General features: G+C 41.2%; 1 protein-coding gene across 2 annotated transcripts in view; it reads left to right on the forward strand.

The window, feature by feature from the left end:
• LOC137958416 (phytyl ester synthase 1, chloroplastic-like) overlaps positions 1-27,077 on the forward strand; it is a 66,535-nt gene that overhangs the window by 35,807 nt on the left and 3,651 nt on the right. For both annotated transcript variants that reach the window (XM_068805417.1, XM_068805416.1), the window contains exons 6-11: positions 5,343-5,449; positions 6,013-6,134; positions 7,926-8,034; positions 14,121-14,254; positions 14,331-14,703; positions 22,831-22,944. In XM_068805417.1, coding sequence (XP_068661518.1) covers positions 5,343-5,449; positions 6,013-6,134; positions 7,926-8,034; positions 14,121-14,254; positions 14,331-14,703; positions 22,831-22,944 — 959 coding nt within the window. The remainder of the gene's footprint in view (positions 1-5,342; positions 5,450-6,012; positions 6,135-7,925; positions 8,035-14,120; positions 14,255-14,330; positions 14,704-22,830; positions 22,945-27,077) is intronic.

A 27,077-nucleotide genomic window follows, 5' to 3' on the forward strand; every position in this document is an offset into this window, starting at 1 on the left:
AAAAGATAAGTCTTAGAACAATTAAACAACTGAACATAAATAAATGACTAATATAACTAAAACACCTTTAGTTGAGACTCTTTTGTGAGACCTCCTCCTGTGAGATTCTACCATATTTATTCTGGCTCTATGAGGCTTCTTATTGTGAGAGTCATGTAAGACTCTCCCATATTTTCTCTTCAACACTCTTCTAGATGAATTCTTCAACATTCATAGATCCATTATGAGCTTTTATCGCAGTCCTTCGCTCATAGTGAGCTCATGCACTGGAAGCAGCGTGCAAGATTTAAATGGCTCGCCGAGGGGGATGCCAATACTAAATTCTTCCATGCAGTCGCCTCTGCACGGAGAAGAGTCAACCACTTCACCACGCTCAACATCAATGGTGAGATTACCTTGGATCGATCCCTTATTTCAGACTCACTGGTGAACTTTTTTGTAGATTTATAGTCTGATTGGCAACTAGTCCGCCCTTTCTTTGAAAGGGTTCAGTTCCAGGCTATTCCTTCGACTGTAGCTTGTCTCATTGAGCTCCCTTTCTCTTGTAGGGAAATTGAAAAAGCAGCTTTGGGTCTTCCTTTGGACCGCACTCCGGGCCCGGATGGTTTCAATGGGGAATTTTATCGATGATGCTGGCCCTTCATCAGAGACGACATTGCCTACATGGTTCACTCGTTCTATCAGCATGACATCAGATTTAGGAGCATTGGAGCTTCGTTTATTGTCTTCATCCCTAAAAAAGAAGGGGCAGAACTTCCTTTTGACTTTCGGCCGATCAGTCTCACCACCAGTGCTTACAAGGTGCTTGCACGCCTCCTTGCCAATCGCCTCAGGGCGGTCCTCCTTATTGCCATTCATCATGGTTAGAGTGCTTTTATCAAGGGAAGGAATATATTAGATTCGGCCATGGCATATCATGAGCTCATCCACCATTTTAAGGCTTTAAAGCTCCCCAAATTCATCCTAAAGCTTGATTTTGAGAAAGCCTTTGACAGAGTTAATTGGAAGCTTCTGGACATTCTCCTAGAGAAGATGGGATTTGGGGAAAAATGACACTTCTGGATTCAAAGTTGCGTCTCCTCTGTAAGCTACTCTGTTCTCCTCAATGGAACGGTCTGCAGGTATTTTAAGGGATCCAAGGGAATCAGGTAGGGAGACCCCCTTTCCCCTTTGCTCTTTAATGTGGTAGCTAAATATCTATCCTCATTGATCTATTCGGCCAAGAACTTGGGATGACTCTTCCCCACGACGGACTGTGCAGCCTTTGATGTCCCGATCCTTCAGTTTGCAGACGATACCATTTGCTTTTGGGTTGGTACTATGGATCAAATTCGAAAACTACGTGTTGTATTGGGACTACTTGAATTAGCTTCTGGTCAAAACATTAACTGGAAGAAAGCCTCTCTTAGGCTGTCACATCAACTCATCTGTGCTTCAGGGTATGGCTGACTATTTGGGGTGCTCATTAGGAAATTTTCCAGTTACATATCTAGGACTCCCACTCTTGATGTTGAAGTTCAAAATTGGGGTGGTTTAGGCATCCAGCCTACGAAAGAGATGAACAATGCCCTTATGCTCAAATGGATGTGGAACTTCAACATCATGCATAACAACCTATGGAGAGATATGGTCAGGTTCTATCTTCAACCTTCGGGTGCCTGGTGGAGGGAGGATGACGTTTCTCGACTCCTATCCCCGATATGGAAATTAATTCAAAAGCTCCTCCCAATATTGAGAGATGCAACTTCCTTTCACACAGGCAATGGAAGGACCCTCCTCTTTTGGTCGGATGAATGGTGCAGTCCCCGCCCCCTCTCCGAGGATTTCCCGGGGCTCTCTAGGGTGGCGAGGGACCTCTCCAGCTCAATGGCAGATTCTTGGATAGACCGCCCATGGAGTCTAACGTTTCGCCGGGGATTAAATGATTAGGAAACTTCGTCTTTTTGCTCTCTCCTCTCCAAACTCAGCAGCATTACTATCCGTGAGCATGTAGTTGATAAACTGACATGGAAGCCCAATATTAATGGCCGATTCACAGTTGCATCCGCCTACTCCCATAACAGAAAGCAAGATTACAGCATGCAGGAGCACAAGGCAAACTTGGCATGGAAGCTTTCAGCGCCTCGTAAAATCAATTTTTTCGTGTGGACGGCCATAAGGGAACAAATCCTCACATCTAACAACCTCCATAGCAGAGGCTACATAGCCCCCAATCGTACTTATCCCCTCTGTGGTACAAGCGATGAGATAGTCCAGCATGTTCTATTACACTGTGATTTCTCTTGGCAAGTCTGGATGAAGATCTTCTAGAAGATTGGACTCCATATGGGTCTACATCAGGACCTCTTTGGAACCTATGAGATGGTTATGGGGATCCACCTTCCTAAGTTGGGCAAGCTAATTCTCTTGGCATGCCTTGCGCATGTCCCATGGTGTCTATGGCTCGAGCGCAATAACCGGAGATTCAACTCCAAGGCTAGCACCTCGGAAAACATGACTTCTCATGCAGTGGGCCTTATCTCGAGTTGGTTACATACCAGGAAGGAGTTTGCCTCTCTATCCGGTGTTTTCCTTCGCGAAAATTGGGTCTTGATCGCACATATGGCGTGCTCGTGCAGAACTCCGATTATGGCCACCTGGGATCCTCTCCCTTACGATTGCATCAAACTCAATTTTTGATGGCAGTGCTTTAGGTTGTCCTGGGCTGGCTGGAGCTGGTGATGTTTTCATAGACAGCAGTGGAGACCCTATTCTATCTTATGCAGGGCCGGTGGGCATTGCTAACTCAAATACTGCTAAAGTGAGTGCTCTTCTATTCGGCCTTCAAATCTTCAAAAAGTGTCTCCATGGCAAGTTGTTTATTGGAGGAGATACTAAGACTGTCATCAGTTGGTGCTCAAAAGATAGCTCCCCCCCTTGGCACCATTGGCCTATCATTGATTGTATTGCTGACATTGTGTCATCTATTCATTGTAATTGGAACCTCGTTCCTCGATCAACCAATTCTTTGGTTGATCAATTGGCAAAATTTGGAACCTCCCAGCAATCTCTCATTGTTTGGGAAGGCTTCCCCCCTTGTAATCTGTTCACTTGAGCTTCTCTTAATAAAAATCAGCATCTTTTTAAAAAAAAAATAAAAAATTATGAGCTTTTATCTAACTGTGGATATTGCTCCTAAAACGACCAACCTTGATCCTAAATGTACTACATCTATTTGTGCAAGTAAGAATAGAGTGGGTGATTAGGAATTTAGGATGTTATAATTGCACCAATTTGGGGCACCCATCAGCTCTCGATATGAAACGTGTTTAAAATGTATAGAATAATAGGTTGGTGCTATGTTTGAATTGGTTGGATCTATTAAATAGTTGACATATCTTACAAAATTATGGCACTTTCATTATGAAAGCTTTAGTAGAAACATCACCACTTAGTCTTCAAGTAAAGAGTATTCATGGTGTTGTTCATCTCAATATCTTGAATAAATGGCAATCCCCTGCAACATGTTTAGTCCTCCCTTGAAAAATTGGTTACTAGCAACGATGGTGACCTGAATGTTACAACTCGTTACCATCGGCTTGCAGTAACCACTTGTTGATCTTCCATCAACCTTTGATCCTACTTAGCATTAGAGAAAATTATAATGTCATCATAAAATGAGATCTATATTTCCTTGAAGTTGTCTTTAAATATTTCATACCTTAGATACTTATCATGTAAGTCTATTTACTTCCATCAAAGTATATACTGGTTTTACTCCTAGTACACTTGTTTTAGAAATACTACACCAGCCCCAAGTCTTTGTTCTGGAAATGCCTTTTAAACTATATTTTTATATTCTCAAAATCCTTGCAAGTCAGTTCTATAAATAACAATGTCATCTACATAGAGAATTAATAGCACAATACCAATAACACATTCCAAGAACACATACAAAGATGTTTATATGACTCTTCTTGAAACACTAAAAGCTTTCATAACTTTGCTAAACTTGTCAAACCATACCTTTGAACATTATTTCAACTTATGAATGGCTTTCAGTAATCCACAGATTGCTTTTGTCTCCTCTTGTACAAAGGTGTAACTCTCTCTCTCTCTATATTTTTTTATGAGATCTCTATTGAGTGGGAAAAAGTCATACATTGAAAAATGAAAAGAAAAGTTGATGGGTTATAAGGTTGAGCAATTGGCCTCCTAAGTGGTTAGTCATTTTGGGATCGGACCATGCTCAACCCAAAAATTCGACATAATACAAGAGCAGATTGTGTGTGGGGGCTAAGGCCTAGTTTGTGCTCCCCAGGGTATTTGTGTATTGTGGGCTCCATAAGGTAGGAGTTTATGTGTGTGGGCTCCATGAAGGAGTCTTTGTGCCCCTATTAGAGGGTTTGTGCCCATGTCTCAGGCCTCTTATGTGTAAGCCTAGATGTGAGGGGGAGTATAGAGTGGGACAAAATCCCACATTGAAAAATGAGAAGAACAGGTACTAGGTTATAAGGTTGAGTAATAGGCCTCCTAAGTGGCTAGTCATTTTGGGACAGAATCAGGCTCAACCCAAAAATCCAACTATCTCCATGTAGAAAGACTTTCTTTACATCAAGCTGATGCAAAAAGAACCTTTAGTTCACAACAATGGATAGATAGAGTGAATCAAACACACTGGGAGGGGATTAGGGATATCATAAAAGTTTGTGTAGAGTTCAATGCTGGGGCCAGATAAAGACAGTTTGGTAAACACACCTAGCCAGGGGCACTATCAAAACAGCGTGGGTCTAAACTACCACTTGCACCATCAACCGGATTATGACACAAAACAAAAAGGAAAGAAGACTCCTTAAAGTCTATGCGGAGCTGAAGAACAAGCATTTGACTTGATCTTCGTAGATAAAAAAAGAGGGACAAGGATACAGAAAGAGGGAAAGATCTTACGCACGATACTCTATCCCTGCTCTGATACCATGTAAATTGAACTTAGAATGAAGAGCAATGCAAAATAGGAGGATAGAGAGTACCAGCAAGTTGCCTTGAGGGAGAAAAAAGGATAGGTACGGGTCAGCCCTTCTCCCTCTTACTTCATTCACTTAATGATAAATTACATCATCTGACCAAATTGCTCTCTCATAAGTGATATACTGCACAATAAGTTTTGAGACAAACTGCCTTGGTTAAAGAATTACAGAGCTCTACTATACTACACTAAAGAATCTCGACAAGACCCAACTGTCACTATAATAAATAATGACTTTTTGTCTGAAAAATGGGTAGTTGCATTTTATTCTTCTGTTTAATGAACATAATTTTTTTACTCTGCTCTTTTCTGATTTTCCTTTTGTCCTACATGCCAGGTGATCCTGTGAAGTTGGCAATGGCAAACATTGAAAGTGGGCTGCCTCCTCTCCAAACACTTGATGAATTGTCAAAGAATCTCACTTCCATGTTGCCTTGTCTTTCTGTGAGTTGTTTCTTCCATTCACATGGTGCAATCTTGATAATGCGTTATGAAATAAGTGTCCATTTATACCCTAAATTTAGGGGTGTGAGTTATTGTTCACGTATTTGATTTTTCCAGAGCCCAACGAAGGTAAATAATTTATAAGGTTTTGCTCATTGTCATAACTGACTTTGTGGTTTCTTTGTTGCTTATCTTTCGAACCAAACTAGTTTCTGTTAAGGGCTTATTTCCACACAAAAGGGTTTCTTTCAAAAGCAAGAATTTGAATGGAAAGATGTAGGGGGGCAAAAAAGAGTAAAACAGAACTAAGCACTTGTGCAAGGAAAATGGGGGAAATGGGACCGATTATCTGTTGACTGTGTTGAGATGTGTTAAAAGAGAAGAACCTTACAACAAAGAACCTTTTCTTCAACTCTGTGTTTTTTCTTCTTTATTAAAATTTGTTACTACCACTTCTTTTAGTTCTTTTTTTTTTTTCATCTTGGAAGATGCCGTCCAGAGACTTTATCTGATAAAGAAATAGTCAGTTTTGGGACTTATGTACTTGACATACTCTCTTGCAGCATTTGGCTGATATAATACCAAAAGAGACACTTGCATGGAAATTAAGGCTGCTTAAATCAGCTTCTGCTTATGCAAATTCACGTCTCCATGCTGTGAAAGCTGAAGTTCTTGTGCTAGTCAGGTGCTCATACACAGGTTTTATCCACTTCTTTGTATTTGAGTGTGATGAGAAGACATCTTATAATTTCGCACTTCTTATATGCTTGATGCTTGAGGACAGGAAAGGTTTTTTTTTTTTTAAGTTAATTGGAGTAATTAACTTTATGAGAAAGGAAGAGGAAACTATAGCAAAAATAAAGAAAAAATTTGTGGAGAGCCACTTTCCGAGACAGTATTGCAGTGGGTCATTTCTTGGAAGCCAAGTAACCACTCCTGTTATGAGAAATGAAGCCATAAAGAATGCAGGCCTCATACGCATTTTGGCACTCAAAAGGTGCATCGAAGAGCCATGATTCTCAAAATGCAAGGTGTATGAGGCAATGTATAGTGTAATGGTTTGTACCTGTATGGCAGTCTATCCATCGTGTCACATGATTTTTTTTTTTTTTTTTTTTTTGAGCAACTGTCATATGATCTGATAGTAATGCTATGGACGTCCTTGAGATGCTGTTACCTCTGCATTTGTGATCATGCCTTAGACATGCATGGAGATGCAAATTGTTGTTTTTATAGGGTACAAGTTGTTTGATCTCTAAAACATGCTCTGTAAATAGGACAAATTAACCAGTCAAATGGTGTCATCTTATAGTTTTTCAGCTCTCTAAGCTTTTCTGGCCATCAGACTTCTAAGTGGGCAGTTGGAAGCATCTGAATCTTGTAACTTTTTATGTATTGTAATTTTGTAACTAACACCCTACTTAAACAAATCAATGCTTCTTTTGTCTTCCTGAAAAACTTCATAATGTCTTTTTTACTGTTGATGTGTTTATCTTCTATTTTAGGGTTCTATTTTTTACGGACCCCTGAAATATGTCATAAATACCAACATACCCCATAATTTCCAAGAAAATACCTACATACTTCTATCATTAAATTTCATCAGTTATTTAACTTCAAATGGGCTTGTTAAGTAATGTAGTACCAACTCCTCATTGGCCCACAAATGGTAACGTGCGATTCACCTATATGGATATTAGGCAGGTCCTACATATTGATGTTGTCCTGCTTTGCACCATTCTTTACATAGATGTTTTTTTTTTTTTAAATGATGATGATTTTATTACGAAGGAAAGCAAAAGAATACATCAAGGGAGGCCTCCCCTAACAACAAGAGATTGCATGGAGGGAACCAATTTAGCACATAAATCAACAGCCGAATTGGCTGATCTAAGAACATGGGACCAAGTACAAGAGGTAGTGGAAACAATGTCCATAATATCAAGAAAAAGATGTTAACAAGTAATAATTTCATTTTATGGCTATTTATATCTTTTAACATGTCAAAGTTGGACTTAACTAACAAAATTTTAACTGTGTGCTGATGTAGGTAATTTTTTTGTTATAAACTTTAGTCAGCATCAACTATTTGAAGGGTATTAGGTAATTAACCCTTTATATTACTTCAGCTAAATAAATTTATATGGAACTCGTATATTTCTATTGTAACCATGACACATATTACTTTAGTTTCCAATGGCATCAATAGGGAGTTGACATGTTCATGCTGACATTGTATGACATCATATGCTTCCCGCTACTCACTCACCTTCTCCTCCTATCTACTTCCAGCATCTTGGATTACCAGTAGTTCACTCCAGTTCCACATTCTCCTTTAAGATTTATTCAATAAAATTCACTGTTCACAAAAGAAAAAAAGTTCAGTTTTTGTTAAAATCTATTACATGTCTCTTTAATTGCTTTTACCAACATTTTCTATTGGTAGCTAATTATTGTTATTGCAATTGTGTCATAGTGGTGAGGATAAGATGCTACCAAGTAAAGATGAAGCTGAACGCCTTTGGAGAACATTATCTAATTGCACAGTTCGATATTTCAAAGCCAATGGTCATTCACTTTTGTTGGTAAGTGAAAGAAATAGTTAACTACAATTTTAAATATTCTATCTGGATTTTCTATGATGCATCAATAGTGTTGTGATCTTCTTAATGAAAGCATCCTATATGGAGAGATGACAATGTCAATTGCCAGCGATTGGCTTAAATTTGTCATGTTGTGCTAAATAGGTCAAGGAGTTCCTCATCCAAATAAAAGGAGTGTTAAATTATATGTAACTAGGGCATTTTGGTCATTTTATCCTATCTATTTATCCCTCCAAGAGTAGGAAAGTGTTCTGAATTACTTAGTAGTTTGTTAAATTTACAGTTTTTTATGCCTTGCTATTGGAGAGCTATGGATAGATTAGTTTTTTTATGCCTTGCTATTGGAGATCCTATCCACCATTTGCAACAAACTAGGCGTTTATGATGTTCTCTCATCCCCAGTTTGAGGGGTGTTGGAAGATGGGCTCAAGCCCACAGACCAAGGAAGGCCCATACGTCCAAGAGTGGTGGCATGATGGCAAATAAAGAGTCATCTCATAAAGATGACATTGATGTAATTAGTTTAAGTTTCTTGTCCCTTCTTCACTCTTCTAGGGTGAAGGGCACAATTGTAATATTATAGTTTTATTCATCTTTAAATAGAGCTTCAAGGGGAGGGTTAGGATACAAGTCCATAATCTCATTCTTCCTCTTGTTTTCTCCCCAACATGCCTTCTCTCCTTTTCTCCATGGCGTAATCCATGGAGTCCTGAAAATCAACACTGGGTTACTAGCAATAAAAATGGCAGCTTGAATATCACAATATATTGTCATTCGTACATGGACCTGTGAATTCAACTCTTGCAACACTAATCTCACTTACTTTATTTCATTAATTGTATGGGTCATTGCCCTATATTCTGCTTCAGCACTTGACCATGCCACTACATTCAGTTTCTTGCTTTTTCAGCTGACTAGGTTACCTCCCTCAAAAACACACTAACCAGTAATAGACTTTCTATCTAGCTTAGAGCATGCATAGTCAGCATTTGAGAAGGCTTCTATTTTCATATGATTATGGGACCTAAAAAATAACCCTTTTCTAGGTGACCCCTTCAAGTATCTCAATATCCTTTGAGCTACCTCTAAGTGAACTTTGCATGGGCGTTCCATGAGTTGGCTTACCACACTATGTGGGCAAGATATATCTGGTCTTGTGACAATTGAATAGATCAGTTTCCCAACTAATCTTCGAAATCCAATCTTATCCTTGAGTTCTTCACTTTGCTCATCATGAAGGTTATTTCCAACTTCCATAGGCGTCTCGACAAGTTTTGCATCCAGTAAACCATACTCTTGTAGCATGTCATTGACATACGTTCTTTGTGTCAACACAATGCCAGTTCTGCTTCTTGCAACCTCTATCCTAAGAAAGTATTTCAGAGGACCTCAAATCCTTTGTTTGAAAATGCTTTGCTGATTTCTATTTCACTTCTTCGATACCTTGAACATCACTACCTAAAAAAACAATGTCATCAACACATACAAGTAGAACCACAATGGTAGATGATCTCTTCACAACAATTAATGAATGATCACAATGACTTCGGGAGAATCCAAAAGATAGTACTACTTATTGAAATTTTCACACCATGCCTGAGGCTTTGATTGAGCCCATAAATTACTTTCTTCAGTTTACTTTACCTTATGAGTCTCCCCTAGAGCAATATACCTTGGATGTTGCTCCATATATACCTCCTCTACTAAGTCACCATACAAGAAAGCATTCTTAATCAAACTAGAATAATGACCAATTTGGATTAACATTAAATGAGATGAGAATATGAACAAATGTTAAACGGGCAATGGGAGAGAAGATCTCAAACACTTCGATTCCATAGGTCTGAGTATACCTTTTTGCAACTAATCGGGCTATCTCTCAATTGACCCGTTTGCTCTACAGTTCACTATGTAGACCCTGCGACACCATACAATTGTTGCATCAGTAGGAATATCACACAAACTCCAAGTATCTCTATCTTTCAATGCCTCCATCTTATCATTCATTGCATGCTTCCATTGAGGAGATAACAAAGCATCTTGCATAGGTGTACAAAGACTAGGCAAATTTCCTGTACCCAATGGATTAGGAATCAAATGAAACATAATGAGATAAGGGATGTTAATTAGAAGAACAAACTCCTTTGCAGAGAGCAATAAGAATATCTAAATCAGTTACCTCAGGATCCTGTGATGAAGAAGGTGCTAGAACCTGCGAGAGAGAGGGAATTGGATTTTGTTGTGAGCTTCGTTGCCTATGTTGATAGACCTACAAAGGCCTTTCTTCAATAGTAGATTGTGGCAAACTAAAGGCATCTTCCATTAATGCAGGAGCAACAACACTAAGAATTGTGACTAATGGTGATGCTACTGTATCAGAAGAAGAAAAAAATAGAAAATCCTCAAAGACAGTCACATTTGCAGACACAAATGTTTTGCAAAGAGAAGGACCTTATGTGTCCTAGAATACTCAAGAAACACACTTGGCAGTACGTTGGAACAGTTTATCTGTAGAAGCACAAAAAACATATGCAAAACAAACACAACAAAAAATTCAAGGAGGCAATGAGAATAACATGTCAGATGGATTCAACACTTGAAGAGGAATTTGGTTCCCAAGCACTGATGAAGGCATTCTGTTAATAAGATAACATGCAGTAAGTACAACATCTCCCCAATATGTCTTAGGTACATGCAGATGAATGAGCAACGTCCAAGCAATTTCTAATAAATGCCTATTCTTACGCTCCACTACTCCTTTTTTTTGTGAAGTAAATACACAAGAAGACTGATGAAGTATGCCATGATTTTGACAAAATGTAATAAATTTATGATTCATGAATTCTAACAATTTTTAGTATAGATAATCTGAATAGAAGCATCAATTTGATTTTTTATTTCATTGTAAAAAGTTTGGAATATATCAAACACTTCAGACTTCTCTTAAGAGATACACCCAACTAGTGCGACTCAACTCATCAATGAAAGAAACAAAATATTTGTATCCAAATAGACTAGAAACTGGGCAAGGCTCTCATACATTAGAATAATAAGTTCAAATTCTCTTATACTTTTCTTCTGACTCAATGGAAAAACACTCTGATGATGTATGCCTAGCTGCCACGACTCGCATTGAAATGATAACTTCAACAAAAAAGTAGGAAAAAGATGAGTCAATTTCTCAGGAGAAGGATGTCCAAGTCGTAGATGTTACTAGAAGGGTGAAACCACAATGTGAATTGTAGATGCAGGCAATTGAGATGTTCCTTCCAAGTGGTATAGTCCTCCTCTCTTACGCACAAAACCAATCATTTTCCTCATCGTGAGATCATTAAACACAAAGCGAGAAGGATTGAATGTTAGAAAACACTGCAAAGACTTAGTAATTTGACTAACAGATACAAGTTATGAGGAAATTTAGGAACGAGTAACACAAACATGAGAGGCAAGGATGGAGTAGGTGCGACATTACCCACTTGACCCATTAGCTAGTGTAACATGCTTAACCAAAGAAAAATCTTCAGACCAACGAACAAGGGCGATATACTAGACATATGAGTAGAGGCTCCTGAGTCAATCACCCAAGAGGATCCAGGAAACACATGTAATGCAGTAGGAAGTGGAGGTTGTGCACTTGATGCTAAGGATGAAGGAGATGAGATAGACGTAAATTGAGCCATGTGCTGAACTAACTATTGCGTCTCATCAGGGGCTCCTAGGAAGATACCACCTATATGTCCAATTGGGAGTCGGTTTGCTCATGAGTCAATGAATTTGCCTAAGTGGGCTTCCCAAACTTAATCCAACATTTTTCAGAGAAATGATTGGTGCGTCCACAGTGGACACACTTTATATCAACTTTACCGTCTGTCAAACCCTGGCCTCTACCCGATCCATCTCGACCTTTGCCTTGAGAACTGCTTCCTCGGCCTCGATTAGATTCTTCATGACCAAAGGAATTCAATGCTAACATATTAACACCCTTATTGCCCTTGTTTCTTCTAGACATAACTATAGTCTCTACCCTCATAACTTGACTAAATGTTGTGGGAAGTGTTGACACATCATTAAGGCTAACAAGCCTTGATTGCATCAAATTCAGATCCGAACCCATCAAAAAATTTTGCAGTAAGAACTTATTCTTGTTGTTTTCTGAGTTTTTTTTTCCTCAGTAATGAATGGGTGGCACATATAGACCTCCTGTATAATACCTTTTAGTTCATTATAATAGTCTATGATTGACTTCTTCCCCCTTTTAAGGCTGAAGAGTCTAGCATAAAGTTCATAGACCCTAGACAAGTTAGTCTCCTGAGCATATATCTATTCCAAGGATACCCACATCTCCTTGGCAGTTTCACAGTTAATGATCTGATTTCTCAGGCTCAAATCTATACTATTCAATAGCCAAGTCATTACTTGATTGTCTTCTCATTCTCAATCATCTGTAATGGGGTAGGAGGATCATCTCGGATAAATTTGGATTTCTTTTTAGCTTTCAGGTAGATGCAAACAGATCTGGACCGACTCAAATAGTTGTGCCTGTTCAATCTCCAGATGTAGTTAGTATGAAATTTTCCTCATTATGAATTCACAACATCCCTCGATGGGGTAATAATTTCACCAAACTCAGCCATAGAAACCAAATAGACTTCAATTAAGTGAAAATTTCACTTATGTGGAGGTATAGCAGCAACAGCTCTTTGGGCCCCACTTCAAATTAGGGTTGAGGCAAGGTACTGATGTGCGCCAACACCAAAGACAAGAAATTTGTCGAGAAACTCAGCAATTAATCAAACAATTGCAACAAATACTCCAAGAATATGGGCTGATGTCAGCAAACAGACAGATGATGCAAGCACTGGAGACCAGTATTGGGTGCACACAGTAGGAAATGGGTCAATCCCTCTTCATCAAACCCCCTTGGAGCAGAAATCAATCATAAAATTGCTTAATTAGCAGCAAGAACCATCAACCCTAGGGTGGCGGCAGAAAAGAACAAAAACAAGTGAGATTTTTACCAATCAAACAACACCAGATTTGAAATTTCCTTTCTATGAGGTTGTTGGCTTCAAGAGAGAAGAAGAATGCTTCAAACACCTGTCTTATGGACCGAGTCACTCTAATACCATGAAACACCTGTCTTATGGACCGAGTCACTCTAATACCATGTGAAATATTGAGAATAAGAGAGGAGGCGGCAGCCTGTACATCTTATATCTCCATATATACAAGCCCAAAACAAATGAAAATTGGACCATAAACACTTCTAAACTTCCTGAAACAACTGACACTCTTCTATATACAATCGGAATATTCTGAAATGACCAAAACACCCTTCCAGTATATTTAACTGGTACAATATGTTTTAACTCAATTTGGGTTCGTCACGATGGACTCTATGGTAATGCATTGTGATAATTAAGTTTCTATCTTTATCGCTAGTAACCTTGTGTTCCATGAGAGAACCAAGCATATGGAGGTTTATTGTCCTTTTATTTATGATGCTATGAGGTTACTCCCAATGTCAAATCTGCTGATCAACTTGGTGATATTTTACCAAGGGTTTGGGAAAAATTGATAATTTGGGATCTTATGTAACAAACAGGGACTACTAGATATATACACTCCAGTTTGAAGGGTAGTGTTAAAGTATATCTAACCAGGGCATTTTGGTCTTTTTATTCCTATCAGTTTACCCCTCTAGGATTAGGAAAGTGTTCTAAATTATTTAGTAGTTGGTTAAATTTATAGTATTTTATGCCTTGTAATTGAAGAGTTATGGATAGATTAGCATAGAGGGGTAATTCTGTTATTATACTTTATTTTCTCACTTGAGTGATATTTGAGAAGGGTAGAGGTCAATTTCTCATCTTCAACCCAGTGCTACACTCTGCAACACTCCAGGTTTCTCACTCGAGCTTTTTTTCTCTCCTCTTAATGTTTGACTTTACAACGAGCATACTATGAAAATGGTGTACTTAACCTGGCATGATCATCTAATTATAATGCTATGTTTCTCTACCAATTTTATGATAATTGCTAAAAGACATACATATTGACTGGTTTAGGAAGATGGCATCCATTTTTTGACTATCATTAAAGGTGCGCAAATGTATCGCCGGTCGAAGAGATTTGATTATATCGCAGATTACCTTCCTCCATCTTTGACAGATTATAAAGTGGAATTTGAGAAAGAGAACGGGTAAGTAGAATATTTTATTAGATTATTGGATATATTTTACAGTATATTCATTAGTTGTAAAGTCATGCCACTGCAGGTTCTTTCGCTTAGCTACTAGTCCAGTAATGCTGTCAACTTTGGAAGATGGCAAGATTGTGCAAGGTCTAGCTGGAGTCCCAAATGAAGGCCCTGTTTTACTGGTTGGGTATCATATGTTGTTAGGATTTGAATTGGCCTCCCTAGTTGATGCATTCATGAGAGAGAAACACACAGTCATTCGTGGGATGGCACACCCCACGTTATTTTCTCCTACTGTGTCTGAGGATGTACTACAAGAGGTTTCTCGGTTTGACTTGATGAGAGTGTTTGGTGCTTTACCTGTTTCACCTGGCAACTTTTACAAGTTGTTGCAAGCAAAATCATTTGTTCTTCTGTACCCTGGAGGTGCACGTGAGGCTCTTCATCTAAAGGTTAGTTGGTACTTTTCACTTACTAGTTCATTTTTTCCTTTTCTTTTGATAATCATCTATTTCAACTAGCTGTACTGTTATGAGTTCTCCCAGTTAATAATATTTGGGAAGTTCTAACTCACATCATGGGAAACCTCACTGATTTAATTTCTTGGGCATGTGATTATTCTTCATTCAACCTTCTTAATTGTATGGAACTGGGTGTGTGTATCAGAAGTGGGATCTGGCATCCTAAAAGATGAAATGAAGTTATACAAGAGGATCAAGAGGGATTGTCTAACTGTCATGATAGGTGTCTTTCCAAATAAAAGGCTTGCCAATAAAATTTCATTTGTTGTGTTCTGTTTTGAAAAATTCGCTTGATGTATTCCTTTCCGGCTTGCCCAAGTTTCACTGGCTGTGCAGAGCTTACAGAGAAGTGTTTTAAGTACTAGCAAAGGGCAAACATTTAGAAATTTTGAGTTACTGGAAAATAAAAGTTTTAAATGAAACCATGTCTGTAGTATTAGGGATGCAAATTTCAAAATTGAATGGACTATACAGAGTTTTGGTCCCAATTGTGGTGCAGAAGCTTATGCCTGTGGAATTTCTGTTAGAGATGACAAAAATTACAAATTCTTATTTCATTACTTATCCCTTAGTTATTAGGGTCTTGAGAAACGAGGGACCCACACGGGAGACTGAGCTTCCTCCCCCCACAAGGGGCACGGGGCATTCTTCCGGCCGTAAACCTCCCCCTTTCTGGCCCACCTCTTCGGGTGGGGCACAACCCAGATCACAGAGGAGATCATACAACCACTGAGAAATAGCAGCAGCAGCTCAGGCAGACTCAGCAAGCAGCGGATGAAGAAGACTCGGGTTGGCAAACCGTCGTCAGCCGAACGTCCAGACGAAGAATAAGGTTGGATGATGATTATGGCTTCAAATTCAAAAATGAGAATGCAACCATTTCCCTCAGGCGAACGAGAGAGAAGATTGGCGAAATCATTTGCATTCTCACTAGATCTGGCCCGAAAAAATCCTTTATCTCTGTCCCAATCAAAGTGGTGGATGCCTTTGTGCCCATTTTCGACAAGATTCAGGCTGGCAAAACCGGCAGAGGGTTCGGGAGATCTGAAATTTCAACTCCACACCCAATATCATAGAGGCCAGCTTGAATGCTCCATCACTCAGCACCGAGGAGCTCTGGTCATGGGTATGGTTGTCCTTCCTCAAAACCCCATCTCTGGGCTTGTCTGGGGAAAGTTTTGTGCAACCTTGCTGCAAATCCTTAAAACCCCAAACCTTCCCCCTCCTACTAACCTCACTCCAAAAAATACTCAAAACCCACCCGCTCATACTTCCACCCCCCCTACAGAGCCCGAAACCAAACGCCACCCTCCCATCCCTACCCTTCCTCCTCCCCTCCCCCCCCCCCCCCCCCCCCCCCCCCCCCCTCCCTCAAATTCTAAACACGAAAAACACTACTCCCTCACCCTCCCAAGCCAAGCCATGACTGAAGGAGTGCGTCAGTTGTCCCGGGCGGCAATCGCCTCTGTCCACCCCAACAACAACTCTTGCCAGAAAATCAAACAATGGATTCACGGAAGTGAACCAACAATTGAGGTCCAAGCCACTACCCATATTCAGGACAGACAATGGCTTATCGTCTGCAACTCGGCCGAAGATCGAAAAAAAAACCCACAAATTGAAGAATGAGGAAGGATCCCCAATCTTAAACATGGAAGATTGGACCTTTGACCTCACATCCCCCATCTCAGGCCACTGGGTGGTTGTTCGTGGCATTCCAGTGGAATTACAATGTAGAAACACCATGGAGTGCCTTGCGAGCATATTCTGCAAACTCCTCTGGGCAGAAGAACAATCGACGACTCTACACCGGGAGAAACTCCTACGGCCAAAAACTCCGGTAAGTGGCACTCATTATGTGAATCTTATCTCCGGCGAAACCTTCACTTGGCTCATCCTAGAGTTCGAAAGCCTGGTCGTTTTCCCCGCCATGGTCCCTGACTCGATAGGTTCCCAACTGAGTCCAACTCAGTCCGGGTTAACTCAATCAAATACTAGTTAACTCTAACCCTAACCGACACTGAGTCACACCAAGACCAAACAACCAGGTTGATACTAGAGCCCGCAGGGACGGCTGTCCCAAACCAAAATTCAAAATTCAAAAATTCAAAAATCTCGAAACTTCCTTCTACCGTACCTTTTGACCCGACCCCACCTACCACATCAGCCACCTGGCCACAGTCCTCAGTCACTTCAAACCCAACCTCGAACATAACGCAAACCTCGATTAGATCGGCCGCCATCATTCCATCAACCTCAGACAGACCGCCTGCCATCATACCCTCAGCTTTGACTTGATCACCCTTACTGCCTCCATCTGTCAAACCACCCCCCATCTTGTCGCCCACCTGGATCAGATCGCCTGTCGTTATATCACCCTCCTCGAAGAGCGCACCCGGCACCATACCTCCTATCTTCACACCGCAACCTTTCGTTTCGCCGCCTGTCAGTCGGATTGACAGCACACACTCTCCAAAAAATCATACCCTCACCCTCGAATCCCGTACCTCTTCATCCACACCTAACCTACCTCTGACACCATACTTGCGTGTCCCCCCAAACACATTACCAACCCCGGCTGTACCGCCTCCACTTGTCAAGTCTCCCTACCTCAACCCATCACCTGTCACTCACATCGCCCAAATCCAAGAAAGCCCTTTCACCGCATCACCCTCGAAATCCTCCCCACTTCCCTGCTCGTTTGAACCCTGCGCCACTCAATCCCATACCATTTCTCGGGCCTCACCACCAACAACTACTCCGGTACTTTCTCAGCCTCCGACTTCAGCCACCCCAACTAAGATATCTACCTTGAGCACCGCCCCCTCTTCTTCCTCGATTTTCGCATTATCCTCCTTGATTCCGAGAAACTTCCTTTCCCAGACAAATTACACTCCCCCGTGCTCTACGAAGAACTTCTCCTCTCCCATCTTATGTACTGTTATGCACCTCTCGAAGAACCATATCTCCCCTCCCCTGCCATCACCTAACTTTGACCCTAATCCTGTCAAAGGATGGGAACTGACACTCGTCGCCCCTGCCACCTTGAATCACCAAACCACCAACTCCCCAGAAAATCATCTCAGTGCGTCCTTTTGGAACTCCCCTGCCCCTTTGTCCTCCATCAAAATAAACAAATGGTCAGTGTCTGCATCATTCTATGAAGTAGATCAATGGGGCTCAAACCCCAAAGACTCTCCCAACCTCATTGATTGGCACAATTATCTCACCCCGCCAAACAAAGGATTGCCAAATTATATAAATAGCCTCTCCCTCCGCATTCTTTGTCCAACCCCCTTGGCAACTATCAGACCGAAGTCTCACAATCCAATGGACTCCTCAAGTTCCAAAAGCAAAGCTCCCGTTTCCCTCTCAAGTTCCAAAGGCAAAGCCCCCATCTCCCCCTCAAGCTCCAATCTGAAGAAGAAAACCTCCCATCACTCCCTTTGCTCACACTTACTCCAGAAAGAAGAAGAAGAACAAAGAAAAAAAATAGCCCGTCAAAACCAAACATTCCAGCAAGCCCTTCGTCCACTTCTCTCCCCCCAAAAACAGACTATGTGGCCAACTTCTCTCAAATTGCTTAGACTGAGGCCCGAATGGACTTCATCCAATTCGTCAAAGAGCAAGAGCACGAGTTTCCTCCACAGGAGTTCGAGGAAATTACTAAGTTAGCGTGGGAATTCTGCAATTTTTTCCACGATAGTCTCCAATGCCCAGTGGAGGATATCCCGCTACCCACCCCGAAATGATTATTCTTTCTTGGAACATAGAGGAATCGGCTCGCGCTCGAAATGTGCAATCATCAAGGCTGCCCTTTTTTAATGTAAGCTAAATGTTGTAATATTTGTTGAAACCAAACTACAATTTTTTGATAATTTTCTTGGGCCTTGGCTGGCATCTATGGACCAACCTGTTACTGCAACCGTGCCTCCTTTTGGGAAGAAATCCTCCTCCTCGTCCAACTCTGGGACCTGCCTTTGCTACTGGCTGGGGATTTCAATGCCATCCTTCAATGCTCCGAAAAATGCCCTCCTGCCATTAGAACTACCTCCACTATGCGAGCCTTCTCAGATCTCGTTAACAGTCTCAAACTCTCCCAAATACCTCTCTCTGGAAAAAAATTCACATGGTCAAACAGCCAAGACCCCCTTGTCCTCTCCAAACTTGATTGTTTCCTTGCCAACAATGAGTGGCTCCAAAATTTTCCCAACACCACTGGCTAAGTTCTCAATAAAATTGGTTCTAATCATTGGCCGATTCAAATCAACACTCATCCCCCTGCTTGGGGTCGATCTCCGTTTCGATTGGAGAACTCGTGGATCCTTTCTAAATCCTTTATTTCCAATCTTGCTGGATGGAGGCAAGAACTCTCTCAGCACCCTAACCCGGGTTGGGCTCTCCCCCTGAAAATCAAAACTCTAAAGGCAAAGATCCGTCAATGGTCTCTCAATCAGTGCGTTGCTACAGTTTCTCAGAAAAAATCGATCTGCCGCCGCTTATCTGAGTTGGATCTCCTCGAAGAACAATGGTCTTTTTCTTCCCCTGATCTATTTCTCATAAACAATTTAAATATTGATTTGTCAAATCTTCTTCAAAATGATACCCTGTACTGGAAACAACAAGCCAGATTACGCTGGCTGGTCGACGGGGATGGAAATACAAAAATTTTCCATGCTATTGTGTCGACCAGAAGGAGGGTTAACCGTATCACCGCTCTCTATCATGGGGATCATGTGATCACGGATAGCCCTTCTATGGCTAACATTTTGGTGAAGTTCTTCACAGATCTTTATTCTGAGGAACGCTTCAATCGTCCAACGCTCTACCAACTTGATTAAAAGCGTATTTCCTCTTCGGATGTGGACTTCCTGGAACGACCTTTCAGTATTGAGAAAATTGAACTTGCTTCTCTTGGCCTGCCGAATGATAAAGCTCCTAGTCCTGATGGCTTCAACGATGAGTTCTATCACAAATTTTGGGAGGTGGTCAAAAAGGATGTTTTTGCATTTGTTCAAAATTTTCATCAAGTCGGCATCACCCACAAAGCTGTGGGTGCTTCTTTCGTTGCGCTTATTCCAAAAAAAAGTAACCTCTGCCTTGCCTCAAGACTTCCGGCCTATTAGCCTCATCACGAGTTTTTACAAAGTCATTGGTCGAATTCTTGCCAATCGACTTAGAGCCCTCCTTCCCAAAATCATCAGCCCTAGTCAATGTGCTTTTATCCGTGGCCGAAATATCCTTGATTCTGCCATGGTTGCACATGAACTTTTGGACTCCTTGAAAAATTCCAAAATGCCTAGATTTTTCCTGAAACTCGATTTTGAAAAAGCTTTTGATCGTGTGAACTGGAAACTAATTGATCAGTTTTTTGATAAAATGGGTTTTGGGACACGTTGGAAATTTTGGATGAGGAGCTGCATCTCCAATGTGTCGTACTCTGTTCTAGTTAATGGAAAACCCTATTGGTATTTTAACGCCACAAGAGGCATTCGGCAAGGGGACCCCTTGTCTCCGTTCCTCTTCACTCTCTTTCAGAGCACCTGGTTTCTATGGTCCGTCTTGCAAAAAATTCCGGGTGGTTAAGCTCCGTCTCAGATGATCCCAATCAAGATATTTTCCTACTTCAATATGCTGATGACACCATTCTTTTTGGTGAAGGTACTTTAGAGGAAATTTCTCATATGAAAGCCTTGTTAAATTTATTTGAACTCTCCTCTGGTAAAAAAGTAAGTTGGACAAAATCTTCAATTACTGGCTTTAATATTGATCCTAATGTGTTACATTCCATGGCGCATTACTTGGGATGTAAAATTGCAACGCCTCCCTGTACATATCTGGGCCTGCCTTTGTCCCCTACGTGGTCTTCCAAAAACTCTTGGCATCCTGTTATTTAGTGTTTGGAGGGCTGCCTGGCTGCTTGGAGTGGAAGATTTTTATCTAAGGGTGGTAAACTAGTTCTTATTAAGTCTTGTCTGCACGGTATTCCTTCTTATTTCCTCTCCCTATATCGATGTCCTGCTTCTGTCTGCCAAAGAATAAAACTGCTCAAAAGGAGATTCCTATGGGGAGGACCAAACGGCCAAAGAAAATATTGTCTTGTGAAATGGGCTGAGGTATGTAAATCAAAAACTCTTGGTGGACTCGGGATCCGTGATACAACTACCACAAATTCTACACTGTTACTTAAAATGGATTTGGAAGTTTAACTTATATCCAGAATTGATTTGGAGGAAATTGGTTGCTGCTAAAGCAAATAAATTATTGGGATGGTGGACTGAGGGTGGGCGATGTAAGAGGTTGTCCTCTTTGTGGAAAAAAAATTGTAATATTGTTACCTGCTTTCAAAACTGTTGTAAAATGTTACTCTGGCACGGGTTTTGTAACACGTTTTTGGACCGATTGGTGGGCCGGCACTCACAGAATCAACATCAGCCACAATTTGATTTCTTGCTTGGCAAGAAATATTGAAGCATCTATCTCGGACCATCGAACTGATTCTGGAGGATGGGACTTAAATCTCCGAAGATCACTTTTAAACTTAGAGGCCTTGGCAGCATCCGACCTCATCACTGTTCTCTCTTCGGTAAGTCTAAAAAATGTGCTTGATACTCTTATTTGGACGCCGTGCATAAAAGGTAATTTCTCAACTTCTTCTGCTTACAACTTCCTGAGCTGTCCCAACCTTCCACAAACCAAACATCCTGCTGCCATTGCATGGACCTTGTCCTCCACATACCAAAATTTTTATCTAGTCCGCATGTAGGAACAAAATTCTTACTTCAGATTCCCAAATCCAAAGAGGTACCCATGTCCCAGACCCTCTTTGCCCCTTCTGCCAAACTTCTTTAGAAATAGCCACCCATATCCTTTTACATTACAGTTTTGCCCATTCTGTGTGGACCAGCCTCCTTAACAAAATCGGTCTCCAGTATTGTCTCTCTCACAATCTCTCATCTACCATCCTCTCAGTTACAAATACCAACCTCCCAAAGCTCGGAAAACTATTAATATCTTGATGTGTTGGGCATCTCATTTTGGGCATTATGGAAAGAAAGGAATAATCTCAAATGTAATCTAAAATCTATTCCTGAAGATACATTGGTTGAAAAATTATTGGTCAAGTCTCTGCGTGGATCCTTCTACGTAAGGAATTCAGAAATCTAAAAGGATCTAACTTTTGTGAGAACTGGCGAACAATTGCTGGCATGTCTTATCCACCTCGTCCCCCAATTATGGCAATTTGGTCTCCTCCACCAATGGGCCATTATAAATTAAATTTTGAAGGAAGTGCTCTCGGATGCCTGGGCCCAGCGGGCTTTGGTAGTGTTGTTCATGACGAAAATGGTGTTCTTCTTTTTCCTTTTGTTGGGCCTATTGAAATTTCTGATTCAACTATTGCTGAATTATCCGGATTACTAAATGGACTACGGATCTTCAAAAGTCGTCTTTTTAGGCCCCTTTGCATTGAAGGAGATTCAAAAATCGTCATCAATTGGTGTGCAAAGATAGAACGTCCTCCCTGGTGGCATTGGAACATGTTTTATGATATATGTAATTTAACTTCTACTTTAAATTGTAAATGGAATTATATTCCTAGATCAGCTAATCATTTAGCTGATGCACAGGCTAAATTAGGCGTCTCACTCCAACATCTTGTTGTGGAGATAGGCCCTGGTTAGCAAGGTATTGTATTCTTCATCTTTTTTAATAGCTTATACATCTTCATTCAAAAAAAATAAAAATTACTTATCCCTTAGATTATTAAAAGTACATCAAATGGACTTCTTTGATTTTCTTGTTGGATTTTGCTGGATACATAGTAGGTGTTTCTATGCAAAAACCAACATAGTTCTTTCAAAGTCCAATATGTTGGATCTTAAATTTGTTGCTTTTTTATCCTATTATGAATAGTTAAATGAAATTATAAAACCCATGATGAACCTATTTTATTTTTCATTTTGTACCGTCTTTCTTCTCATATAAGCTATCCATTTATAAGTCTTCTTTATGTGACCACCAACTTGACTGCATTGCGGTTTTTCCTTGGTTTGCTAGGGTGAAGAATACAAGGTGATCTGGCCCCACCAACCTGAATTTGTGAGAATGGCTGCTAGATTTGGTGCCACGATTGTACCTTTTGGAGTTGTAGGAGAAGATGATATAGCAGAAGTAAGTTTAATACTTTATCTCGTATAGGTTGAAGCTGCTAATTCTTTTAGCATATTAATGCTCTCTTTAAATGTATAGATCCAATTTGTGGATTATCAATTGGATTTTGACCCTAACTGAAGACTACAAGACAACCTGGTCAACATGAATAGACCTCAAGCAAGAGATACCCTAACTAGTTTGAGCTAGGTAATTTAAGCAGGTTTTGCTGGTCACGTTTTATTCAGGGTTAGGTAATTTCTGGTGAGCTTTTGTTAAGCTTACAACAAGAGGGAAACCAGTAACCGATATTGGCTTACTAAATTTAATGGCCAATTTTAGAGGAAATAATTCCACATGGATTAATATCAGGAAACATCATGTGGTTATTAGTTAAGAAAATACCTAATTTCATCTAATCATTGTGGGATGCATTTGGATCCAACTTTAACATTGTATTAGAGCAAAGAGATAGCTTTATTGGGCCTAGTTGTGGTCCATTTATTTTGAACTAGGTTCTGTTGTTCACATCTTATGCCTGTTGTCCATTTTTTAAAACTTGGATGTAAGAGGGAGTTTTAGTGAGAATAATCCCATATAGGTTAAAGTAAAAAAAACTATGGTTATTAGTTGGGAACAGACCCCCTAACTTCAACTAGCATTTTATGATGGCCTTGGACCTAACTTTAGAACAAAGTTAGATGTAAAGATATTTTATTAGTGACTTGCAAAGAGGCCATCATAAGACATTAAATACGAAGCTATTTGTTTTAGTTTATGTGCATATTGTAGTAACATATTCTGATTTAAAACTTATTTTTCTGCTAGTAGCAAGTGGCATTATGTAATAGGTGCTAAGAATGGGTGAAGGTTTAAAAGCTGAAGTCAAGGGGTACTTTTTTTTTTTTTTTTGTTTCACTCCAACACCGTGTTGTGGAGGAAGGCCCGCTCTCCTAGGTTTGATATGTATTTCTCTCTTCTTTTTATAGTCTATACACACCTTTTCAGAAAAAAGGGGTATTTTTGTACTTATGTAATTACCGGACTGGTTTATGAGTACTTAAGGAACAGGGGTTGAGCTTAGAACAGAATTCCAGTTTCTCAATGCCAAACCTTAGCTCTCTCTCTCTCTCTCTCTCACACACACGCCTAGAAACTCAACCCTAATTTTATGCGGTATTAGAGCTAGATATCTATTTAGTCTACATGTCGGCCTGTTGGTTGCATATTTAGACATCGATGTAAGGGAGAGTCTTAATAGGAATAATCCTACATAAATTAATTTCAGGAAAAGACCTAATTTCGGCTACTCATTTTGGGATGAACCTGGAATCACAATTAGAAAATTTAATCGAGGCAGTAAATTTGGGGAGGAGCAGGAAGATCTTTCTCCAAATTGGAGATAGGTGATGACGACTTCCGCTCAACCACCAGCTGTCACGCTGTCCAGCCTTTGCAGCAACCAGAGGCTGCCAGATCAGTTAGGGGAAGAATTAAAACTTCCAAAACCATTTGAGAAGGATGGCAGAATATGTGCCAGATATGCTTTTGATACCGAGCCCACCAAGGTGGAGAGGTTGGTACACGTCTGCCCATCTAACCAGGTGGTATTTACGCTCACCATTTGGACCACCCCAGATGAATCGCTTCAAGAGTTCCAGGCAGTTAGCAACAGCAGCTGGGCTGGGGAAGAGGGAGAGAAAGTAGCTCGGAATGCCATTTAGGCAAGACTTAATGAGAGTGAGCTTGCTGGCCTTGGAGAGAAATTTGCCCAGCCAAGTTGCAAGGCGGTGTTCCATCTTCTCAATGACCGGGCTCCAGCAGTGCTTATGAGGGGAGCAGTCAAGCAAGGGGAGGCCAAGGTACTTGCTGATTGGCAATTTCACAGCCAAGGTAATTTGCCGTGGAACAGAGAACGCCAGGGTCAATATTGTATCCGGTGATGGAAGATTTGGACCAGCTGAGTTTTTGCCCCAAGGAGATTTCGAACAAGCCAAGCAGAGGTTTGAATTTGATAATTTGGTCCATAGAGCCCTCCCCGAATATCAGTGTGTCATCAGCATATTGAAGGATTGCAATGTCCTGGTCTGGTTGGCGGGAGACAGGAGAGAGTCACCCAATTCGTTTGGCATGGTTGATCATAGTGGATAGATGCTCAACAATGACCGTAAAGAGGAATGGCGAAAGGGGCTCTTTGACGGATTCCACGGGAGCCAAGGAAGGGCCTACAGGAAACAACATTAACCAAGATAGAGTACGAAGCAGATGAAATGCATCTGTGAATCTAGCATCGGCAACGGGTGCCGAATCCCATGCACCCAAGAAGATGATCTAGCAGCTTCCAGTTAACACGGTCAAAGGCTTTCTTGAAGTTGAGCTTGAGGGCGAATTTGGGGAGCTTGGAGCGCTTGAAGGAGTCAAACAACTCGTGTGCAGCCATGGCAGAGTCTAGGATATTTTGGCCTCGGATGAAAGCGCACTGGCAAGGATGAATGATCTGTCCAAGACGTCCCTGAATCTATTAGTCAACACCCAAACGATAATTTTATATGCGCCGGTGGTGAGACTGATTAGCCTAAAATCATGAAGCTGCTTGACATTAAGTTTCTTGGGCACCAAGGTGATGAACGAAGTTCCCATGGCCCAATAGGTAATGTGGTAGAAATACTTGATAAGGGCATATGTCATCCCGGATGGTGGTCCAACAATGGTGGTAAAATTCACCATTGAAGCCATCAAACCCCGGGGCACAATCGAGGGGCAGCCCGAGAGCAGCATTGTCAATCTATCCAAGCTCACCTGGTCCTCAATGTTGAGGGAGGTGCTCCAGTTAGCTCTTTGCCTGGCTGAGGCAGTGGAGTGGAAGAATTTGGTGTTTCCATCTACATCGGTCAGCCAGCGAAACCTGGCCCGTTATTTCCAATGGATGGTTTCGTTTGAGAAAGAGACCATTGCTCCTCAATGAGATGGAGCTCGGAGATACGGTTGAGGAGGGAGCTCTTCTAAGCAGCAGCAACAGACCAGCGGCAAGAGGACCAGGAGAGGAGTTTGGCCTTGAGCATTTTCAGTTTCAGAGGGTAGGTCCAGCCAGGGTTGGGGTTGGGTGTAAGGCTTTGCCACCAATCCTCAAAGGTGAAATCAAAATCAGGGTCCCGGAGCCAACAACTTCAAATCGGACCTATCATGAGTGAGATCATTGCAGGGGCAAATTCAGGGTGAGTTTGGTGGCTGGCTTTGAGGTGGGGGCAGGATTGGAGTTCTGGTCTTTGCTGGAGTAGGGAAGCCGATGGCTAGATGAAATTGGGTAGGATTGCTGTGTATCAGGCAGTGTTGAGGGGGCTGGAGACAGGAGCAGAAGGAGGCAATTGCGGAAAAGTATCCCATCTGAAGTTGGAATTGGTGAGTTTGGGGACAAAAAGGATTCCCATGACAGCGATCCACAACAGCAATGGGTTATCCTGCATTCCAAGCTGCCATGATGGAGTTGGGTGGCAACGTAGAAGACAAAGTCCCTTGTCCAGAGTTCTTTGGTGCTACTTCGACCAGGATTGCTAGACACAACCACGTCAAAAAGCTTGATGAAGGATTCTCCTACGATGGTCGGGATAGAGATATACGAGCACCTGGTGCATGTCCTAGATAGGATGTGGATGGCACGACTCGAGCATTCTTGGGTTTGACAGACTGGTGTCGGTCTTTCCATACCTGAAAGTGAAAGTGGTGGGTTTCCTGGCAAGGTTTGTCTGAGTCTTCTTCATGTAGCTCGACTGATCACAATTTGCCAGCCCTGGAGGTCATCTTCTAGATCATCAGTGGTCCTCAAGCCTCTGTGTCGTTGCTGCTGATGAAGAGCTCTTCCACCGTTGATCTCATCGTCAAAAGCAATTGTAGGAGGGTGAAGAGGTAAATCCAGGGATGGCGAAGGAATGGAGGCGGGACGCACGAGGGGTCACAGCGCCCGGAACTCAGCACAACGCCATCTTTTGACTTGGACTTGCCTATTAGTCTGCATAAAGGTAAACGGTCTTGCACTTCTCATCCTATCTCTAATTATATTTCTCTTGACTTTTTGCCCCCTTCCTTTAAATCCTTTGTTATGTCCTTGTCTACTTCTACTAGACTCTGTTCCGTGTAGGATACTTTGTGTTCTCCAG

This window comes from Aristolochia californica, unplaced genomic scaffold, assembly GCF_029961685.1.
Source record: "Aristolochia californica isolate CCGP_79_NKW_82.1479 unplaced genomic scaffold, dmAriCali1.0.hap1 SCAF_3, whole genome shotgun sequence".
Lineage (NCBI taxonomy): Eukaryota > Viridiplantae > Streptophyta > Magnoliopsida > Piperales > Aristolochiaceae > Aristolochia > Aristolochia californica.